We start from the raw sequence: 18,101 nt of genomic DNA on the forward strand, positions 1-18,101 counted from the left end.
AGGGTTGATATTGGACCACTGGAAATTGATGTTGATGAAGTAGTTAATAAGGGGCAGAGAAGTGGCAGATGAACTTTATGAGCTGTTTGTATCAGTCTTCATTATAGAAGACTAGCAGTGTGCCAGAGGTCCATGTGTGTCAGGGAGCAGGAGTGAGGACCATTGCTATTACAAAGGAAAAAGTGCCAGGCGAACTTAAATGTCTTAAGGTGGATGAGTCACCATCAGATGGACTACATCCCAGAGTCCTGAGAGAAGTTGCTGAAGAGATAACAGATGCATTGGTCATGATCTTCCAAGAATCACTTGATTCTGACACGGTCCAGGAGGACTGGGAAATTGCAAATGTTACTCCAATAAGAAGGGAGGAAGGAAAAAGAAAGGAAATAACAGGCCAGCTAGCTGAACCTCAGTGCTAATTAATTAAGGACCCTAATTAAGGATGATATTTTGGGGCAATTGGAGTCTAATGATAAAATAAGTCAAAGTCAGCTTGGTTTCTGTGAAGGGAACACTTGCCTTACAAATCTACAAAACTTGCCTTAAAAATTAAGAGATCTTCGAGGAAATAACAAGCAGAGCGGACAAAAGAGAGGCAGTGGATCTCATTTACTTGGATTTTTAAAAGGCATTTGATAAGGTGCCACATGAGGCTGATTAACAAGATAAAATCCATTGGCATTACAGGAAACATACCGGCATGGATTGAGGAATGGCTGACAGGTAGGAGGCAGCGAGTGGGAATTATGGGGCCTTTTCTGGTTGGCTGCCGGAGACTGGTGGTGCTCCACAGGGATCAGCATTGGGCTGATCATTACTTTTCACACTCTTTGTCAGTGTTTTAGATAGTGGAATTGATGGCTTTGTGGAAAAGGTGCCAAAAAGCCATCAAAGTCCTATCTCTGGAAGATAGGGGGATGGGTTGGTAATGCTGAGGAGCAATGTGATTGCAGCAGGACTTTGGCAAATTCGAAGAATGGGTAAAAAAAAGTGGCAGGTGGAATACAGGTGTTGGAAAATGTACGATAATGTATTTTGGTAAAAGGAACAATAGTTCCTTTTATATAGGAGACAGAAAGTTGTGATTGTAGGGGATTTTAATTTTCCACACATCGACTGGGACTCCCATACTGTTAAAGGTCTAGATAGGTTAAAGTTTGTGAAATGCGTTCAGTAAAGTTTTCTAATCAATATATAGATGTACCGACTAGGGAGGATGCAATATTAGATCTCCTATTAGGAAATGAGTTAGGGCAGGTGACGGAAGTGTGTGTAGGGGAACACTTTGGTTCCAGTTATCATAATGCCATTAGTTTCAACTTGATCATGGATAGATCTGGTCCTCGGGTTGAAGTTCTAAACTGGAAAAAGGCCAAATTTGAAGAAATGGGAAAGGATCTAAAAAGTGTAGATTGGGACAGGTTGTTCTCTGGCAGGGATGTGATTGGTAAGTGGGAGGCCTTCAAAGGAGGGAGGCCTTCAAAGGAGAAATTTTGAGAGTGCAGGGTTTGTATGTTCCGGTCAGGGTTAAAGGCAAAATGAAAAAGAATAAGGAATCTTGGTTCTCCAGGGATATTAGAACTCTGATAAAGAAGAGAGAGATGTATAACATGTATAGGCAACAGGGAGGAAATAAGATGCTTGAGGAATATAAAAAGAGTAAGAAAATACTTAAGAAAGAAATCAGGAGGGCTAAAAGAAGATATGAGGTTGCTTTGGCAGTCAGGGTGAAGGATAATCCTAAGAGCTTCTACAGGTATGTTAAGAGCAAAAGGATAGTAAGGGATAAAAGTGGTCCTCTTGAAGATCAGAGTGGTCGGCTATGTATGGAACCAAAAGAAATGGGAGAGATATTAAATGGGTTTTTTGCATCTGTATTTACTGAGGAAACTGGAATGGAGTCTATGGAAACAAGGCAAACAAGTATGGAGGTCATGGAACTTAAGATTAAAGAGGAGGAGGTGCTTGCTGTCTTGAGGTAAATCAGAGTAGATAAATCCCCAGGACCTGACAGGGTATTCCCTCAGACCTTGAGGGAGGCTAGTGTTGAAATTACAGGGGCCCTGGCAGAAATATTTGAAATAGACAATAGGCAATAGGTGCAGAAGTAGACCATTTGGCCCTTCGAGCCTGCACCGCCATTCTGAGATCATGGCTGATCATCTACTATCAATACCCGGTTCCTCCTTTGTCCCCATATCCCCTATTCCCCTATCTAGCTCCTTCTTGAAAGCATCCAGAGAATTGGCCTCCACTGCCTTCTGAGGCAGTGCATTCCATACCCCCACAACTCTCTGGGAGAAGAAGTTTTTCCTTAACTCTGTCCTAAATGACCTATCCCTTATTCTCAAACCATGCCCTCTGGTACTGGACTCTCCTGCCTCTTTCTTGTCCAATATTTCCTGCCTCTATCTTGTCCAATCCCTTAATAATCTTGTATGTTGCAATCAGATCCCCTCTCAATCTCCTTAATTCCAGCGTGTGAGTCTCTCTAACCTCTCTGTGTAAGACAGTCTGGACATCCCAGGAATTAATCTCGTGAATCTACGCTGCACTTCCTCTATAGCCAGGATGTCCTTCCTTAACCCTGGAGACCAAAACTGTACACAATACTCCAGGTGTGGTCTCATCAGGGCCCTGTACAAATGCAAGAGGATTTATTTCCTTGCTCTTGTACTCAATTCCCTTTGTAATAAAGGCCAACATTCTATTAGCCTTCTTCACTGCCTGCTGCACTTGCTCATTCACCTATGTCGATATCCACGGGTCAGGTGCCGGAGGATTGGAGGATAGCTCATGTAGTTCTGTTGTTTAAAAAAGGCTCAAAAAGTAAGCTGGGAAATTATAGGTCAGTAAGGTTGACATCGGTAGTAATAAAATTATTGGAAGGAATACTAAGAGGATCTACAAGTATTTGGATAGACAGGGACTTATTAGAAAAAGTCAGCATGGCTTTCTGCGTGGTAGGTCATGTTTAACCAATCTATTAGAGTTTTTTGAGAAAGTTACCAGGAAAGTGGATGAAGGGAAGGCAGTGGATGTTGTATACATGGACTTCAGTAAGGCCTTTGACAAGGTCCCGCATGGGAGGTTAGTTAGGAAGATTCAGTGGCTAGGTATACATGGAGAGGTAGTAAATTGGATTAGACATTGGCTCAATGGAAGAAGCCAGAGAGTGGTAGTGGAGGATTGCTACTCTGAGTGGAGGCCTGTGACTAGTGGTGTGCCACAGGGATCAGTGCTGGGTCCATTGTTAGTTGTCATCTATATCAGTGATCTGGATGATAATGTGGCAAATTGGATCAGCAAATTTGCTGATGATACAAAGATTGGAGGTGTAGTGGACAGTGAGGAAGGTTTTCAAAGCTTGCAGAGGGATTTGGACCAGTTGCAGGAATGGGCTGAAAAATGGCAGATGGAGTTTACTGCGGACAAGTGTGAGGTATTGCACTTCGGAAGGTCAAACATAAGGAAGGGAAAACATACAAGGTAAAATGGTAGGACACTGAGGCGTGCAGTAGAACAGAGGGATCTGGGAGTACGGGTACATAATTTCCTAAAAGTGGCGTCACAAGTAGATAGGGTTCTAAAGAAAGCTTTTGGTACATTGGCCTTTATAAATCAAAATACTGAGTATAAGAGTTGGAACATAATGGTAAGGTTGTATAAGACATTGGTGAGACCGAATTTGGAGTATTGTGTGCAATTTTGGTCACCTAATTACAGGAAGGATATTAATAAGGTTGAAAGAGTACAGAGAACGTTTTCAAGGATGTTGCTGGGACTTGAGAAACTGAGTTACAGAGAAAAGTTGAATAACTTAGGACTTTATTCCCTGGAGCGTAGGAGAATGAGGGGTGATTTGTTAGAGGAGTATAAAATTATGATGGGTATAGATAGAGTGAATGCAAGCAGGCTTTTTCCACTGAGGCCAGGGGAGGAAAAAAACCCAGAGGTCATGGGTTAAGGGTGAAGGGGGAAAAGTTTAAAGGGAACATGGGGGGGGGGGATTCTTCACGCAGAGAGTGGTGGGAGTGTGGAATGAGCTGCCAGATGAAGTAGTGAATGCGGGCTCACTTTTGACATTTAAGTAAAACTTGGACAGGTATATGGATGAGAGGGGTTTGGAGGGATATGGCCCAGGTGCAGGTCAGTGGGACTAGGCAGAAAAATGGTTCACCACAGCTAAGAAGGGCCAAAAGGCCTGTTTCTGTGCTGTAATGTTCTATGGTTCTATGCAGAATATTATCTAAATAGGAAGAAAATTCAAACATCAGAGGCGCAAAGGAACGTAGGAGTCCTCGTGCAAGACTCCCAGAGGTTAACTTACAGCTTGAGTCTGTGGTAAAGAAGGCAAATGTAATGTTGCCATTTATTTCAAGGGGGTTAGAATATGGAGAAAAGGAGAAAATGCTGAGCTTTTATAAGGTAGTTGTCAGGCGGCACGATGTATTGTCAACAGTTTTAGGCCCCATATCTCAGAAAGGATGCGTTGTCATTGGAGAGAGTCCAGAGGAGGTTCATGAGGATTATTTCAGGAATGAAGGGATTAACATGAGTATTTGGCAGCTTTTGGCTTGTACTCACAAGAATTTAGAAGGATTCAGGTGGATCTCATTGAAACCTACCAAATGCTAAAAGGACTAGATCAGGTGGAAGTGGAGAGTATGTTTCCTGTGGTGGGGGTATCCAGAACAGAGGGCACAGCCTCAAAATTGAGGGGCGACCTTTTAGATCAGAAGGAAGGAGGAATGCTTTTAGAGAGTAGTGAATCTGAAGAATGCTCTGCCTCAGACTGCGGTGGAGGCAATATCCGTGTGTATATTTAAGGCAAAAGTTCATCATTTCCTATCAGTCAGGGCATCAAAAGATATGGTGAGAAGGCACGTATATGGAATGTCGAAGCAGACTTGATGGACTAAATGGCCTAATTCTGTTCCTATGTCTCTGGTCTTATATTTACATGTGAAGTAGTACAGGATTCTTCAGGTAATGGTTAAGGATATGGACCATCTTAGTTTGGGACTTCATATGAACAGCTCTCTTTTCGTGACAGACTAGTCTTCAAATAACCACCGCAAGTTTTACTCTGGTTAAAGACACTCGTCCTGACTTCACAAAAAACCTGCAGCAGAGAAAACATACAATGCAAACCAAGAAGAACCTGAAGATGGTTTTAACGTATGTAATTCAATAAAGGTCAACGGAATAAGTCAATGGTTGAGTTCTTGTAGATTATTTAAAAGAGAAAGAAGAGATCTTTGGATGCTATGGGTGTAGTACAAAAACCATAAAGTTAAGATGAATAAAGATGTAAGAGCAAAACATTGATAGAGGAGGAGGTAAAAGAATTCACTTTTATGACACGTTACAGTGTGTGTTAAAAGCTGGATGTTCTGCTTGAAACTACCAGTTTCTACCTCAACTGAGTGGAAGTTCAGGGCTCAGGTGTGCAGACAGGAGTCCTACCTTCCACTCTGTTGACTGCTGATCTTGGAAGACATGCACAAGTTAACTTTGCGCACACTCAGCAACCCCATTCGATAGACAATGGACAAAAGTCAGCTTCCTTTAATTCTGCTGATCTAAATGTTTTCAATATTAATTGCATTCTAGTTTTATTTTAGATAATGTTCAAAGGTTCATTTATAATCAACTTATCCATCTACAACTCTGAGATTCATCTTCTCCAAAGAAAGAACATGAAAGTCATTCAGTGAGAAATATCAAAGCCATCCCTCCCCACCCAATTTACAAAGATAAGTGTGAAAAAAGGGCCCAAAGAATCAATGGGGATCCGAGTCACCCTAACCACAAACTGTACCAGCTGCTACCATCTGGGAAATGGTACTGTAGCATAAAAACCAGGATCAACAGACTCCAGGACAGCTTCTTCTACAAGGCCATCAGACTGATTAATCATGCTGATACAACTGTATTTTTGTTATATTTACTGTCCTGTTGTACATACTATTTATTATAAATTACTATAAATTGCACGTTTAGACAAAGACATAACACAAAGATTTTTTATTTCTCATGTATATGAAGATGTAATAAAGTCAATTCAATAAAGAATTGTATCCCAATTATCAACCCCAAACCCTGTACACAACACAAAACAACAAGAACACAGGCTCCCAAACAATCCCTTCCTTGCACAATTAACTGGAAAAGGAATGGGCAAGAAAGTACAAAATATAAAACGATGTCTGAAAAAGTCACAGTCCATAAATGCAGAACCATGATAACATTCCCTGACACCTAAATCATTGAGAGGGACACCACATGACGAATTCAGTGGCCTACCTGCCTGTCACAACAAGCCACATAACAATAGGCCATTCACAGACTCTTTCTCCGGCAGCAATCTAAAGGCAGGCAGTTGGTGCTGATGTCTCAATCCTCCTCAATGCATTAATTGACAATTAATGGAACCTCTAATCGGTGAAATGGAGTCCAACATTGGCTTGCATCCCGTCTACGAGTTTCTTCCCATAGGCCTCACTTCCAAGAATCTTCTCGGAGATGGCAAAGTGCTGGATCACTTAGTCGATCTCCAAACTGTAAATCACAGGTTCTAAATGTATTTTAATTTTAATATTTACATAAATTGAGTGCATTTGAAATGCAAACCCAACAGTTGGTAAACATAGGACCAAGGCTTCACCAGATAGAAGCCATCCAGTTGACAGGGTCCAATTGTTAAACTCACAGGTCCTGGCCTACTCTACACCTTTCCAATCAACTAGGATCTATCTTCCCAACTGAAAATTATACCTGTGGCCTGTTCCAATTAGTAGCAAAATGAAGCCAACTGTAACCAAGCAATTAGAAAACCAGACCATAACTCAATGTTTATTGAGTATAGAAAAACTGTTAAGTGGGTTGTGTTCAGAATGACTTTCCATCTAAATATTTTTAACACTGATTAACAGTGCAGAAATATAGTTCAGAATATATCCAGCCTGGTAACATCAAGGGACCTTTCAGCAATTTTACTGGTGCCCAAGGAAAGACTTTTTCCAACTGTTGGTATTGATTCAGGAATAAAGCTAATTCTCCCTTGCAGTAACAGTGCAGGAAGCTTATCACAGATGACCTGGCCCTAACCCTAATGCTCTAAATCAGAATTCTCAACACAACAGACTGTGCTGCTGAATGTCGGTTCGCTGATACAATGAAGAAGAAACTCACCCAAGAAGTCTGCAGATACTGGTTCTGTAGTTCAGCCTCTGGCTTGCAGCAGCTATACTCGGTGGAAGAGGAGGGTGGGATGGGAAGCAAACGATCACAACAGCGAACAGGAAAACTGTCACAGCAAACTCTGGGAAAGGAAAATAATTCAGAGCAATGAAAAAACTATGTCAAAGATGGAAGAATCCACTCTCTTGGAATGGTTAAGCCTAAACAGCAAAATTCAGTACAAACAAAATGACTTAGCCACTTTTATAAAATTACTTGGCTTTAGAAAGTATACCGTTATCTCCTTTCTTCAAATTAAACAGCTCTAGATCTACTATAAGCGATTAACAGAAACACTTTAACAGATGGTTAATCTAATCAAATTCATGGTCCAAATACTCTTGGAGAAGTTATTTTTATTAAAAGTACCGGTATCTTAATTTTAAAAAAAGGTTCCGTTTGGCTACCATAATCCTTCAATCCCAGATAAACTGGGTGGTGAGGGTGGACAAACGAGAGGCAGTGGATGCCACTTTCCTGGATTTTCAGAAGGCGTTTGATAAGGTGCCACACATGAGGCTGACTAACATGATAAAATCCTATGGCATTACCGGAAAGATACTGGCATGGATAGAGGAATGACTGACAGGCAGGAGGCAGCAAGTGGGAATAAAGGGGGCCTTTTTTGGTTGGCTACAGATACCTCGTTGGCTATAGGGGTCAGTATTAGGATTGCTACTTTTCATATTGTTTGTCAATCAGAATGATTTATTATCACCGGCATTGTGACATGAAATTTTGTTAACTTAGCAACAGCAATTCAATGCAATACATAATGTAGCAGAGAGATACAAAACAGTAATAATAAAAACATAATAATAAACAAGTAAATCAATTACATATATTGAATAGATTAAAAACATGCAAAAACAGAAATACTGTATATTTTTTAAAAATGCGGTAGTGTCCAAAGCTTCAATGTCCACTTAGGAATTGGATGGCAGAGGGGAAGAAGCTATTCCTGAATCACTGAGTGTGTGCCTTCAGGCTTCTGCACCTCCTACCTGATGTTAACAGTGAGAAAAGAGCATGCCCTGGGTGCTGGAGGTCCTTAATAAAGGATGCTGCCTTTCTGAGACACCGCTCCCTGGAGGTGTCCTGGGTACTTTGTAGGCTAGTGCCCAGGATGGAGCAGACTAGATTTACAACCTTCTGCAGCTGCTTTTGGTCCTGTGCAGTAGCCCCTCCATACCAGACAGTGATGCAGTATGTCAGAATGCTCTCCACAGTACAATTGGTGCAACTATAAAAGTTTTTGAGTGTATTTGCTGACATGCTCTTCAAGCTCCTAATAAAGTTGCCTTCTTTATAACTACATCAATATGTTGGGACCAGGTCAGATCCTTAAAGACCGTGCCACCCAAGAACTTGAAGCTGTTCACTCTCTCCACTTCTGATGCCTCTATGAAGATTGGTATGTGTTCCTTTGCTTAAGGGTAGGGGTAATGAATTCCTGGGATATTTGGATAATGAAATTGATGGCTTTGTGGCAAAGTTTGTGTATGATAGATGGAAAGGTAGGTAGTGCTAAGGAAGCAATGCGATTGCAGCAGGAAAAACAGCGGCAGATAGAATACAGTGTTGGGAAATTTATTATAATGCATTTTGGTAAAATGAACAATATTGCAGACTACTATCTAAAAGGGGAGAAGGCTCAAACATTAGCGGTGCAGAGAGATTTAGGAGTCTTTGTGCAAGACTCCCAGAAGGTTAATTTACTGGTTGAGTCCGTGGTAAAGAAGGAAAATGCAATGTTGGCATTTATTTAAAGGGAAATAGAATATGAAAGAAAGGAGATAATGCTGATCCTTTATAAGATATTAGTCAGGCTGCGCTTGGAGTACTGTCAACAGTTTTGGGCCCTATAATCTCAGAAAGGATGTGTGATTATTGGAGAGAATCCAGAGGCGGTACTCGAGGATGATTCTGGGAATGAAGGGGTTATCATATGAGGTGCATTTGGCAGCTTTGGGCCTATCCTCCCTGGAATTTAGAGGAATGTGGGGGCTTGGGGTTGGGGGATCTCACTGAATGTGAAAGGACTAGATAGACTGGATGTGGAGAGGATATTCAGAACTAGAGGGCACAGCCTCAAATAGAAATGTGACCCTTTAGAACTGAGGTAAGGGGGATCTTTTTTAGCAAGAGTAGTAAATCTGTGGAAAGCTCTACCAGACTGCAGTGGAGGCCAAGTCTGTGGGCATATTTAAGGTGGAAGTTGATTGTTTCCTGATTGATTAGGGCATCAAAGGACATGACGAGGAGGCAGGTTTATGGGGTTGAGTGGGATCTGGGATCAGCTATGATGGAATGGTGGAGCAGACTCGATGGGCTGAATGGCCTAATTCTGCTCCTATGTTTTATGGTTATGAAATCTCATTGCAATTGTTTAAATTAAGGTGAAGTAATGGTTAAGATTCTGACTGTGAAATGGCTGATACAAATTTTTAGAAGGGTGGAATGAAATAAAGCTTTATTTATCACATGTACATCAAAACCTACAGTGAAATGTGTTACTTCGCCTAACACAGTTCAAGGATTGTACTGGGGGCAACCACAAGTATTTCCATACATCTGGCACCAAAATAGCATGCCCTCAACTCACTAACCCTAACCGTATATCCTTGGAATATGGAAGGAAACTGGTCATCTGGAGGAAACTCACACAAGTCACAGGGAGAACATCCTTAAAAACAGCATAGTAACTGTTCACTCTCTTGATAGTACACTCTTTCAGAAAAGAGCTAACAAGTATATCCCATTCAACCATTACTATCTAATTTAGTTAGATCAGCTCAAATTTCAAACACAGGCATCAGGCAGGTTTTAAAGGAAACTGGTGAGAGAATAACCCTGAGTGCTGAGTGCCTCAAAGATATTGTTTCAGCAGCATTCCTCTTTTTAGCAACCATGCATGATTTGTCTTGGCAACTAGGTCAGTTAGTTGTCTTTACCACTTCCCTTTTAAGCAAGATAGATATTCAAAAGGAGAATGGCACAGTTTCAAGAATTCTGTTAGCTGATTACAGGGACTCAATTTAAATGAATGATATTTCAGTTGAAATTCTCTTGTTCTACAAAAGTGGACGTTTACGAGCTGCAAATTAATCAACTGCTTAATTTATCCATTAGGAATTCAGTTGAAGAGCAGATCTTGGCATGATGGAAATATATAGCAGTAGGACTGCTGGATCTTGTTCAAAAATGTGGTGGCATTAACAATTTGACAACTGCAACTCTGGAATAGACAACACAAAGATGTTTTCAACATTCATGAGAATACAATGCAATAGGACAATACAAGCATAGGACAATAAGTTCAAAAGGGAAAAAGCTCTGGTTACTAAGATGAGCACATAATCCTTTCCAGTAAGCTAACAGATTCTTAAATCAACTGTTTAAACTGGACCAAATTGATAATTAGTTCCGATCCTGGCCTTGTTAAAGAATGAAAACACTCCGGATAGGAATGCACTTCACATGCTCTTGATCTTTTCTATGACTTCAAGTTCCCTGGCTTTGGTCATCTCATATTCACTATGTCCAGTCCCTATATACCTCCAACTCCCATCAGGAAGGTCTCAAGGTTCACTGCATCTTTCTGGACACCAGACCAAACCATTTCCCCTCCACCACCATTCTCCTCCGCCTGACGGAACTGGTCCTCATTCTTAACAATTTCTCCTTTGGCTCCTCCCACTTCCTTAAAACAAAAAGTGTAGCCATGGGCACTCGCATGGCCCAGCTATGCCCTCCTTTTTTGTCGGCTATGTAGAAAGTCTACACCAGTATCACTCCTCAACTTTTCCTATGCTACACTGACAACTGCTTTTGGTGCTGCTTCCTGCACCCATGCAGAGCTTACTGACTTCATCAACTTTGCCACCCTGCCATCAAATTTACATGGTCCATTTCCGAAACCCCCTCTCCCCTCTCAATCTGTCTCCTTCTCTGGAGCCAGTTTATCTATCCACTGATATATTATATAAACTCACTGATTCTCACAGCTACCTGGACTATACCTCTTCCCACCCTGTTACTTGTAAAAAGGCCATCTCCTTCTCTCAATTCCTTCGTCTCCCCCACATCTGCTCTTAGGATGAGGCTTTTCATTCCAGAACGAATGAGGTATCCTCTTTCTTCAAAGATGATATCCTCCACCGTCAACACTGTCCTCACCCACATTTTGCTCATGTCTGCCCTCACCCCATCCTCCCACCACCCCACTAAGGATAGGGCTCCTCTTGTCCACACCTATCATCCCATCAGCCTCCACATCCAACACATAATTCTTCGTAACTTCTGCCATCTCCAACTGGATCCCATCACCAAGCACATCTCCCCCCCCCCCCCACCCCATTTTCTACTTTCCGCAGGGATTGCTCCCTACACAACTCCCTTGTTCATTCATCCCTCTCTACTAATCTCCTTCCTGGCACTTACCTTTGCAAGCAGAACAAGTGCCACACCCACCCCTACAACTCCTCCCTCACTACCATTCAGGGCCCCAAACAGTCCTTCAAGGTGAGGTGACACTTAAGGGTTATCTACTGCATCTGGTGCTCCTGGTATGGCCTCCTATATATCAGTGAGACTGAACACAGACTGGAAGACTGCTTCACCAATCACCTATGCTCCATCCACCAGAAAAAGCAGTATCTTCTAGTGGCCACCCATTTCAATTCTACTTCCCATTCCCATAAGTCAGTCCATGGCCTCCTCTACTGCTGTAATGAGGTCACACTCAGGTTGGAAGAGTAACACCTTATTCTGTCTGGATAGTCTCCAACCTGATAGCATGAACACCCATTTCTCCAACTTCTGATAAATGCACCCCCACTTCCTTCACCATTCCCAGTTCCTTCTCTCATCTCATCCCTTACCTCCCTCTCTGATGCTCCTTCACCCCTTTCTCCCATGGTCTTTTGTCCTCTCCCAACAGATTTCCCTTCTTCAGCCCTTTACCTCTTTCACTAATTGACTTCCCAGCTCATTACTTCACCCTTCCCCCTCTCCCTGTTTCACCTATCATCTACTACCTTATACTTCTTTCACTCCTCCCCCCACCTTCTTATACTGACTTCTAATTTCTTATTTCTAGTCCTGATGAGGGGTCTTGGCACAAAAGTCACCCATTTACTCTTTTTCATAGGTGCTACCTGGCCTGCTGAGCTCCTCCAGCATTTTGTGTGTACTAAATTTGTTGCATGGCCAGAAGACATAGAAAAGCAGGACTAGACTGAAATAACTGCAATGGGCATAGGTAATGGAGGATGTGATTGTCATGAAAGAGCTACGGGTCCAAACTCTGTGGTCTGCCTTGCAGTAGAAATCTCTGTCAATGACTTTTGTACAAGACGTTGCTGAGGGTGCACTTTAAATATGCTCAGTTTTAGTCACCTTGCTACAGGAAAGATGCCATTAAGCTAGAAAGAGTGCAAATGAGATTTACAAGGACTCAGGACTGGGTAATGGAGAGAGGCTGAGTAGACAGATTTTATTCATTGCAGTGTAGGAAAATGAAGATTCGGCTTACAGAGGTGTGTAAAATCATGAGGGGCATAAATAGAATGAATGTGCACAATATTTTTTTGCAGGGTTTATGAATCAAGAATGAGACGGCAAAGGCTGAAGCAAAGAAGTGAGAAGGGTAACTTTCTTTTACCCAGTGGGTACTCCAGAAAGGAAGCGTCCATTATTAAGGACCTCCAGTACCCAGGGCATGCCATTTTCTCACCGTTACCATCAGGTAGGAGGTACAGAAGCCTGAAGGCACACACTGAGCGATTCAGGAACAGCTTCTTCCCCTCTGCCATCCAATTCCTAAACGGACATTGAACCTGTAAACACTACCTCACTTCTTACGAAATACTATTTCTGGTTTTTGCATGGTTTTTAATCTATTCAATATACGTACACTGCAATTGACTTATTTATTATTATTATTTTTCTTCGTCTTCTATATTATGTATTGCATTGAACTACTGCTGCTACGTTAACAAATTTCATGACACATGCCACTGATAATGAACCTGATTCTCATATATGAAATAAGCTGCCAGTGGAAATGCCAGGTACATTAACAACTTTTAACAAAACATTTTGACCAGTACGTGGAAATGTTTAGTGGTCCACGGGCCAAACATGGATAAATGGTACTGGCTTAGATGGTCATTTTAGTAATTGTGGAGGAGCTGGGTTGAAGGGGCCATTTCAAATGTCTCTGACTCTCAGACATAATGACTTTACTTTGGAACAAGCACAGGTTCAAGATGAAAAGGAAAAATTAAAGGGAACCCAAGGGACAATTTGTTTTGACACAGAGGGACATGCACAGATTGAACAAATCGGCAGAGGAAGTGGTGGCTGTAGATACAATTATCACATTTGACCTTTCCAACAGGTACACAGATAGGAAAAGCTTAGAGGGATAAGTGCCAAACTCAGGCAATGGGTTATGGACAGCTTGGTCGGAATTCACAATTGGGTCAAAAGGGTTGTTTTTCATCTGCGTGATCTGAGGTGTTTAACATTATAAAATAATTTGATGCAGAGAAATTGGAGGAATCCAGAATAAAGAAACCCAATAAAATTAGTTAGCTCACTCTGAAAGGAAATAACTCATCATGGTACATGGTTATGAATGGGTTATCCAGCATTTGTTGCCTATACCAAACTATCCTCAACATGGCAGTGGAAGCTACCTTCTTAAACAGCTAGAAATGATATTCTCAGTATTGTTGGTGTGGGAGTTTATGTTACAAACAAGAGTTATTGAAATACAAGTCAGAGAGGTATGTGAATTAAAAGGGAATATTTGCATACAGACTGCTTCCTTCTGGGTGACATTTGTCAGGCAAGAAATAATCCTCTCTGCTGATGCTGGATCAGTTACACTTGGTGACAAATTTTTAATAAAATAAAAACAACCCAAAAAAAAGGCACTTCAGAGGAATGATATGAAACAAAACAACATTGAGCCACAGTGATGACCAGTTAAGTCAAGGTGGCAGAAGTTAAGGAACATTACATAAACAAGGAGATAGATGGGACAGATGTTTTGAGAGGGAATTTCAGGGCTTACATAATCACTAAGGCACTGTGATTAAATTCAGGATTGACCAAGAGGTTTCTGAAGTGCAAGGCAGAAGGAAATTAGAGAAATGAAAAGCCATAGAGCGATACAGAAATGGAAGATACAAAGGTGTATATAAACGTGAGATGTACTGTTAGGATGAATGAACACAATTGTTTTCCCAAAATTAGAGGTACAGGTTCGAAGTAAAAGGGGAAAGATTTAAAAGGGACCCAAGGGTGGTGTGTATATGGAACAAACACAATAAAGGAAATTGAGGCAGGTACAAAACACCTTTTAGAGCAATTTGGAACGAAAAAGTTTACTAGAATTGTTGGCGATTTTTTGACTGAGCACATGTAGAATTAACATAACTGACTTCAGCCACCAGCCTTCAGATTTGAATATGCATTGTCAATTTAATTTAAAATGCAGCTCTGAACAATAAATTCCTAAAAGCCTTGAATCACCAACCAAACAATGCTGATTAAAATTCATTTAGATGTCTGTGGTCTGAGTGCAAATCGAGAGGTGTGAAATTGTGGATACATTGTAAATGGAATTGCCCTTTAATGTTTAGCACAAAAAATATCAAGTAGCGTGGACCAGCCACACCTTTCGTTTGAAAGCGTCTTCATATGATGCCTGCTGTATCTTGTTTTGACAAATAAAGCAGCTGCTCCATAACTAACAGTACTTTTCTCCAGTGACTTCATTCACCCAACATTTGGTGTCAGGCATGGGATAACTGCTTGCAACTTATCGTGTGGCCAGTGATAAACAGTCTAAGTGATGAGCATTTTTAAAATTAGTACTCACACTTGGATCTGTTCGTGTCGGTGGTACAGGGGAACATGAGGTATCACGAACATAAACAGCTGAACCGGTAGATATAAAAGTAGTGTGTGCATGTCTACGTGTGTTTACGTAGGAGACGAAACATTGTGAGTGTAATTTAGTGAGACAGAGCTACCAGTTGCGAAAGATGGGTATTGAAGGTTCGGGATGCCAATGGGGGCATGTATACTCATGCTGCATTTTAGCATACATGTTTTGTGAGTGTGATGTAAAGGAACACAGCAGGCATCATGGGTACAGGCACACAAAACACAGACTCCACAATCTGCCACTTTTAAGTATGCACTATTTAACTGCTACCCTTCATTTATATTTTGCATAATGTGGGAATTAGTGTGGAGATATTTCACCGAGAGGTTTTACCCAGATACATTTGTCAGTATAACTGCTACTGAGGTCAGGCAATGTCAGATCAAGAATCCTGATGATCCAAGCCAGCCCTTGACTCAGATTATGACTATTCATAAATCCTTCACCCCCCAGGGAGAAACAGAGCATTTTGTCAGAGTTGCCCTCACTCAAAGTTGTATGTGGGAATTCGGAATTCTGGTATAAGCTCAAGGAAATGGTTGAAATTCACCAGATGCGCCTTAAAGATATACATGAGTTGATAAAAGTGAAGTGCTCTAGGAATATGTGGGACACTATGGGCCAGGGGTGCGGGATGGTACCTGAGCAACTACTGGGAATGCTAGCAATGGAGAAAAATATTGCCTTTTTAAGGGGGAAGTGAGACAGTGACCCAGAGAGGTGAGAGTAACTGGGGAACGATAATAGCAATGATTCAACAAGCTGATGAGACAGCCATGGATTATGCAGAATGTACACATCAGGCATATGAGGTAGATTCAGAGTTGGATAATCCAGGGAGGGATGTCCCAGTCTTTCTGAAAATAACGAAGGAAGGCCTGAGCTCAGCCCACCAGGAAGTTTTAGATTTAGGGATAGGAAGAAACTGCTGAAATAGACGTGAAAGGGTAAAGGAGTTGACATGCAATGGCTGTGGCCTAGAGGGACATGGTTGAAGGTAGTGTGCAAAAATGAGGGAAGGAGAACAAATGAAAGTCACAGCAGATACGTAATCTCTCACTATCAGCATCCAGTCTGACCAATCTCACTATCGATCTGATTATAGAGCTGTTGAAGTCGGCTTCTAGGTCAGAAAAAGATGTGGCGGCTGCCCTCACTCCATACTGCCAGCGCTGGTGACCAGTGGATGTGCACAACAGCATTGTTAGGGGGATGGCAATGTGACATGTTAGTTGATACAGGGGCATCGGTATCAATAACTGAACCGCCCCTGCCAACAACCAGACAGGATATTCAAATTACAGGTGAAGAGGGAAAACGGTGAAAGAAACGTAAAAAGAAGCAAGTCACAGAAACCTGAAATAGCTTCCAGTGCATTTCCGGGTCTGTCCAAATAAAAAGGGTACCATTCTAGGAATCCTAAGAAATGTGGGGCCTTTATAGATTAAGGAATGGGAGATGATTGGGAAATTTTTAAGGAACAACAAAACTTAACTAAAAAGGCAATACGGGGAGAAAAAATGAGGTACGAACGCAAGCTAGCCAGGAATATAAAGGAGAATAGCAAAAGCTTTTTTAGGTATGTGAAGAGAAAGAAGATAGTTAAGAACAATGTTGGGCCCTTGAAGAATGAATTGGGTGAAATTATTATGGGAAACAGAGAAATGGCAGAAGAATTTAATAAGTACTTTAGATCTGTCTTCACTAGGGAAGACACAAGCAATCTTCCAGATGTATGGATGGGCCAAGGACATAGGGTAACAGAGGAAATGAAACAGATTGATCTCAGAATGGCGGTGCAGGCTCCAAGGGCCGAATGGTCTACTTCTGCACCTATTGTCTATAGAAGCAATATGGATAAGCCAGGAGCAATGAACACATACAACCAATAGAGAAAACAACACAGCCAGCATAGCCACAGGGTATAGTGAAGGAACTAAAACACCAGTAGATATTCAGAGAGACTGCATCATTGACTAACTCACTTAAAATGGCCACTAAAGAAGCCCAATGGATCATATCAGTTAACAATAAACTATATCACCCTTAATAAGACCATGCTGAGATTGCATCCCACTGTGGCAAGCCCTGCAACAATCCTGAATGGCCAGTCTCCAGAACAGTTTTCTCAGTCCTGGGTATTGCTAATCCCCTTAGCACCTGAGTCCCAAGAGCGATTTCCCTTCACCCTTGGTGGGCAGCAGTATATGCGGACCAGACTCCCTCAGGGATTCCAGAATAGCCCTGCCATTTTTCATAAGGTCATGGCACAGACTTTGGAAAACCTCAGTCTGCCACCCTACCAGTCAGCCATCTTACAACATGTAGATGATCTACAAATTGCTTTGGAAGATGAAGCAGATTACTTTGGGGCAGTTTTATTTTATATTAAAAGAGATACTGTGAGATGAGGGGTTTAAAATCAGTCAACACTAAACTATAGGAAAGCAAACTGTACAGCACAAAGACTACGCTGTTACCCCAGGGGAGGAAGAACACGTCAGAATGCAGACGTTCAACAATCAGCTTCGTGCCCCCCCACTAAGTAAATGCAAGGGGAGTGAGAAAGGTAATGGGTCTAATCAATTACTGCCATAATTTCATACCAGGGTTCTCAGCACCAGTGAGGTCTTGATTAAAGGAGGGAAGCCCCTCTGGAGGAAGTAAGATGGGGCAAGACAAGGAAAAAGGCTTTCACAGGTATCAAGAAAGCCCTGGTCTCTGCACCAACACTGGGATTACCAGATGTGGCTCACTCCTTTCACCTATAATGCAGCAATCAGGAAGGGTATTACAAAGCAGTAGTAGCACAGGACCACAAGGACACAAGAAAGCCAGTGGCATATTATTCAACAATACAGACACCCGTTGCAGCAGAACTTCCTCACAGTGT

The 18,101-nt window shown here is 41.7% G+C and overlaps 1 protein-coding gene across 2 annotated transcripts in view; it reads right to left on the reverse strand.

Moving 5' to 3' along the window:
* slc49a4 (solute carrier family 49 member 4) overlaps nt 1-18,101 on the reverse strand; it is a 148,585-nt gene that overhangs the window by 47,694 nt on the left and 82,790 nt on the right. For both annotated transcript variants that reach the window (XM_073046136.1, XM_073046137.1), the window contains exon 4: nt 7,198-7,327. In XM_073046136.1, the coding sequence (XP_072902237.1) occupies nt 7,198-7,327 (130 nt within the window). The remainder of the gene's footprint in view (nt 1-7,197; nt 7,328-18,101) is intronic.

The sequence above is a fragment of the Hemitrygon akajei genome, chromosome 5, assembly GCF_048418815.1.
Source record: "Hemitrygon akajei chromosome 5, sHemAka1.3, whole genome shotgun sequence".
Taxonomy (NCBI): Eukaryota; Metazoa; Chordata; class Chondrichthyes; order Myliobatiformes; family Dasyatidae; genus Hemitrygon; species Hemitrygon akajei.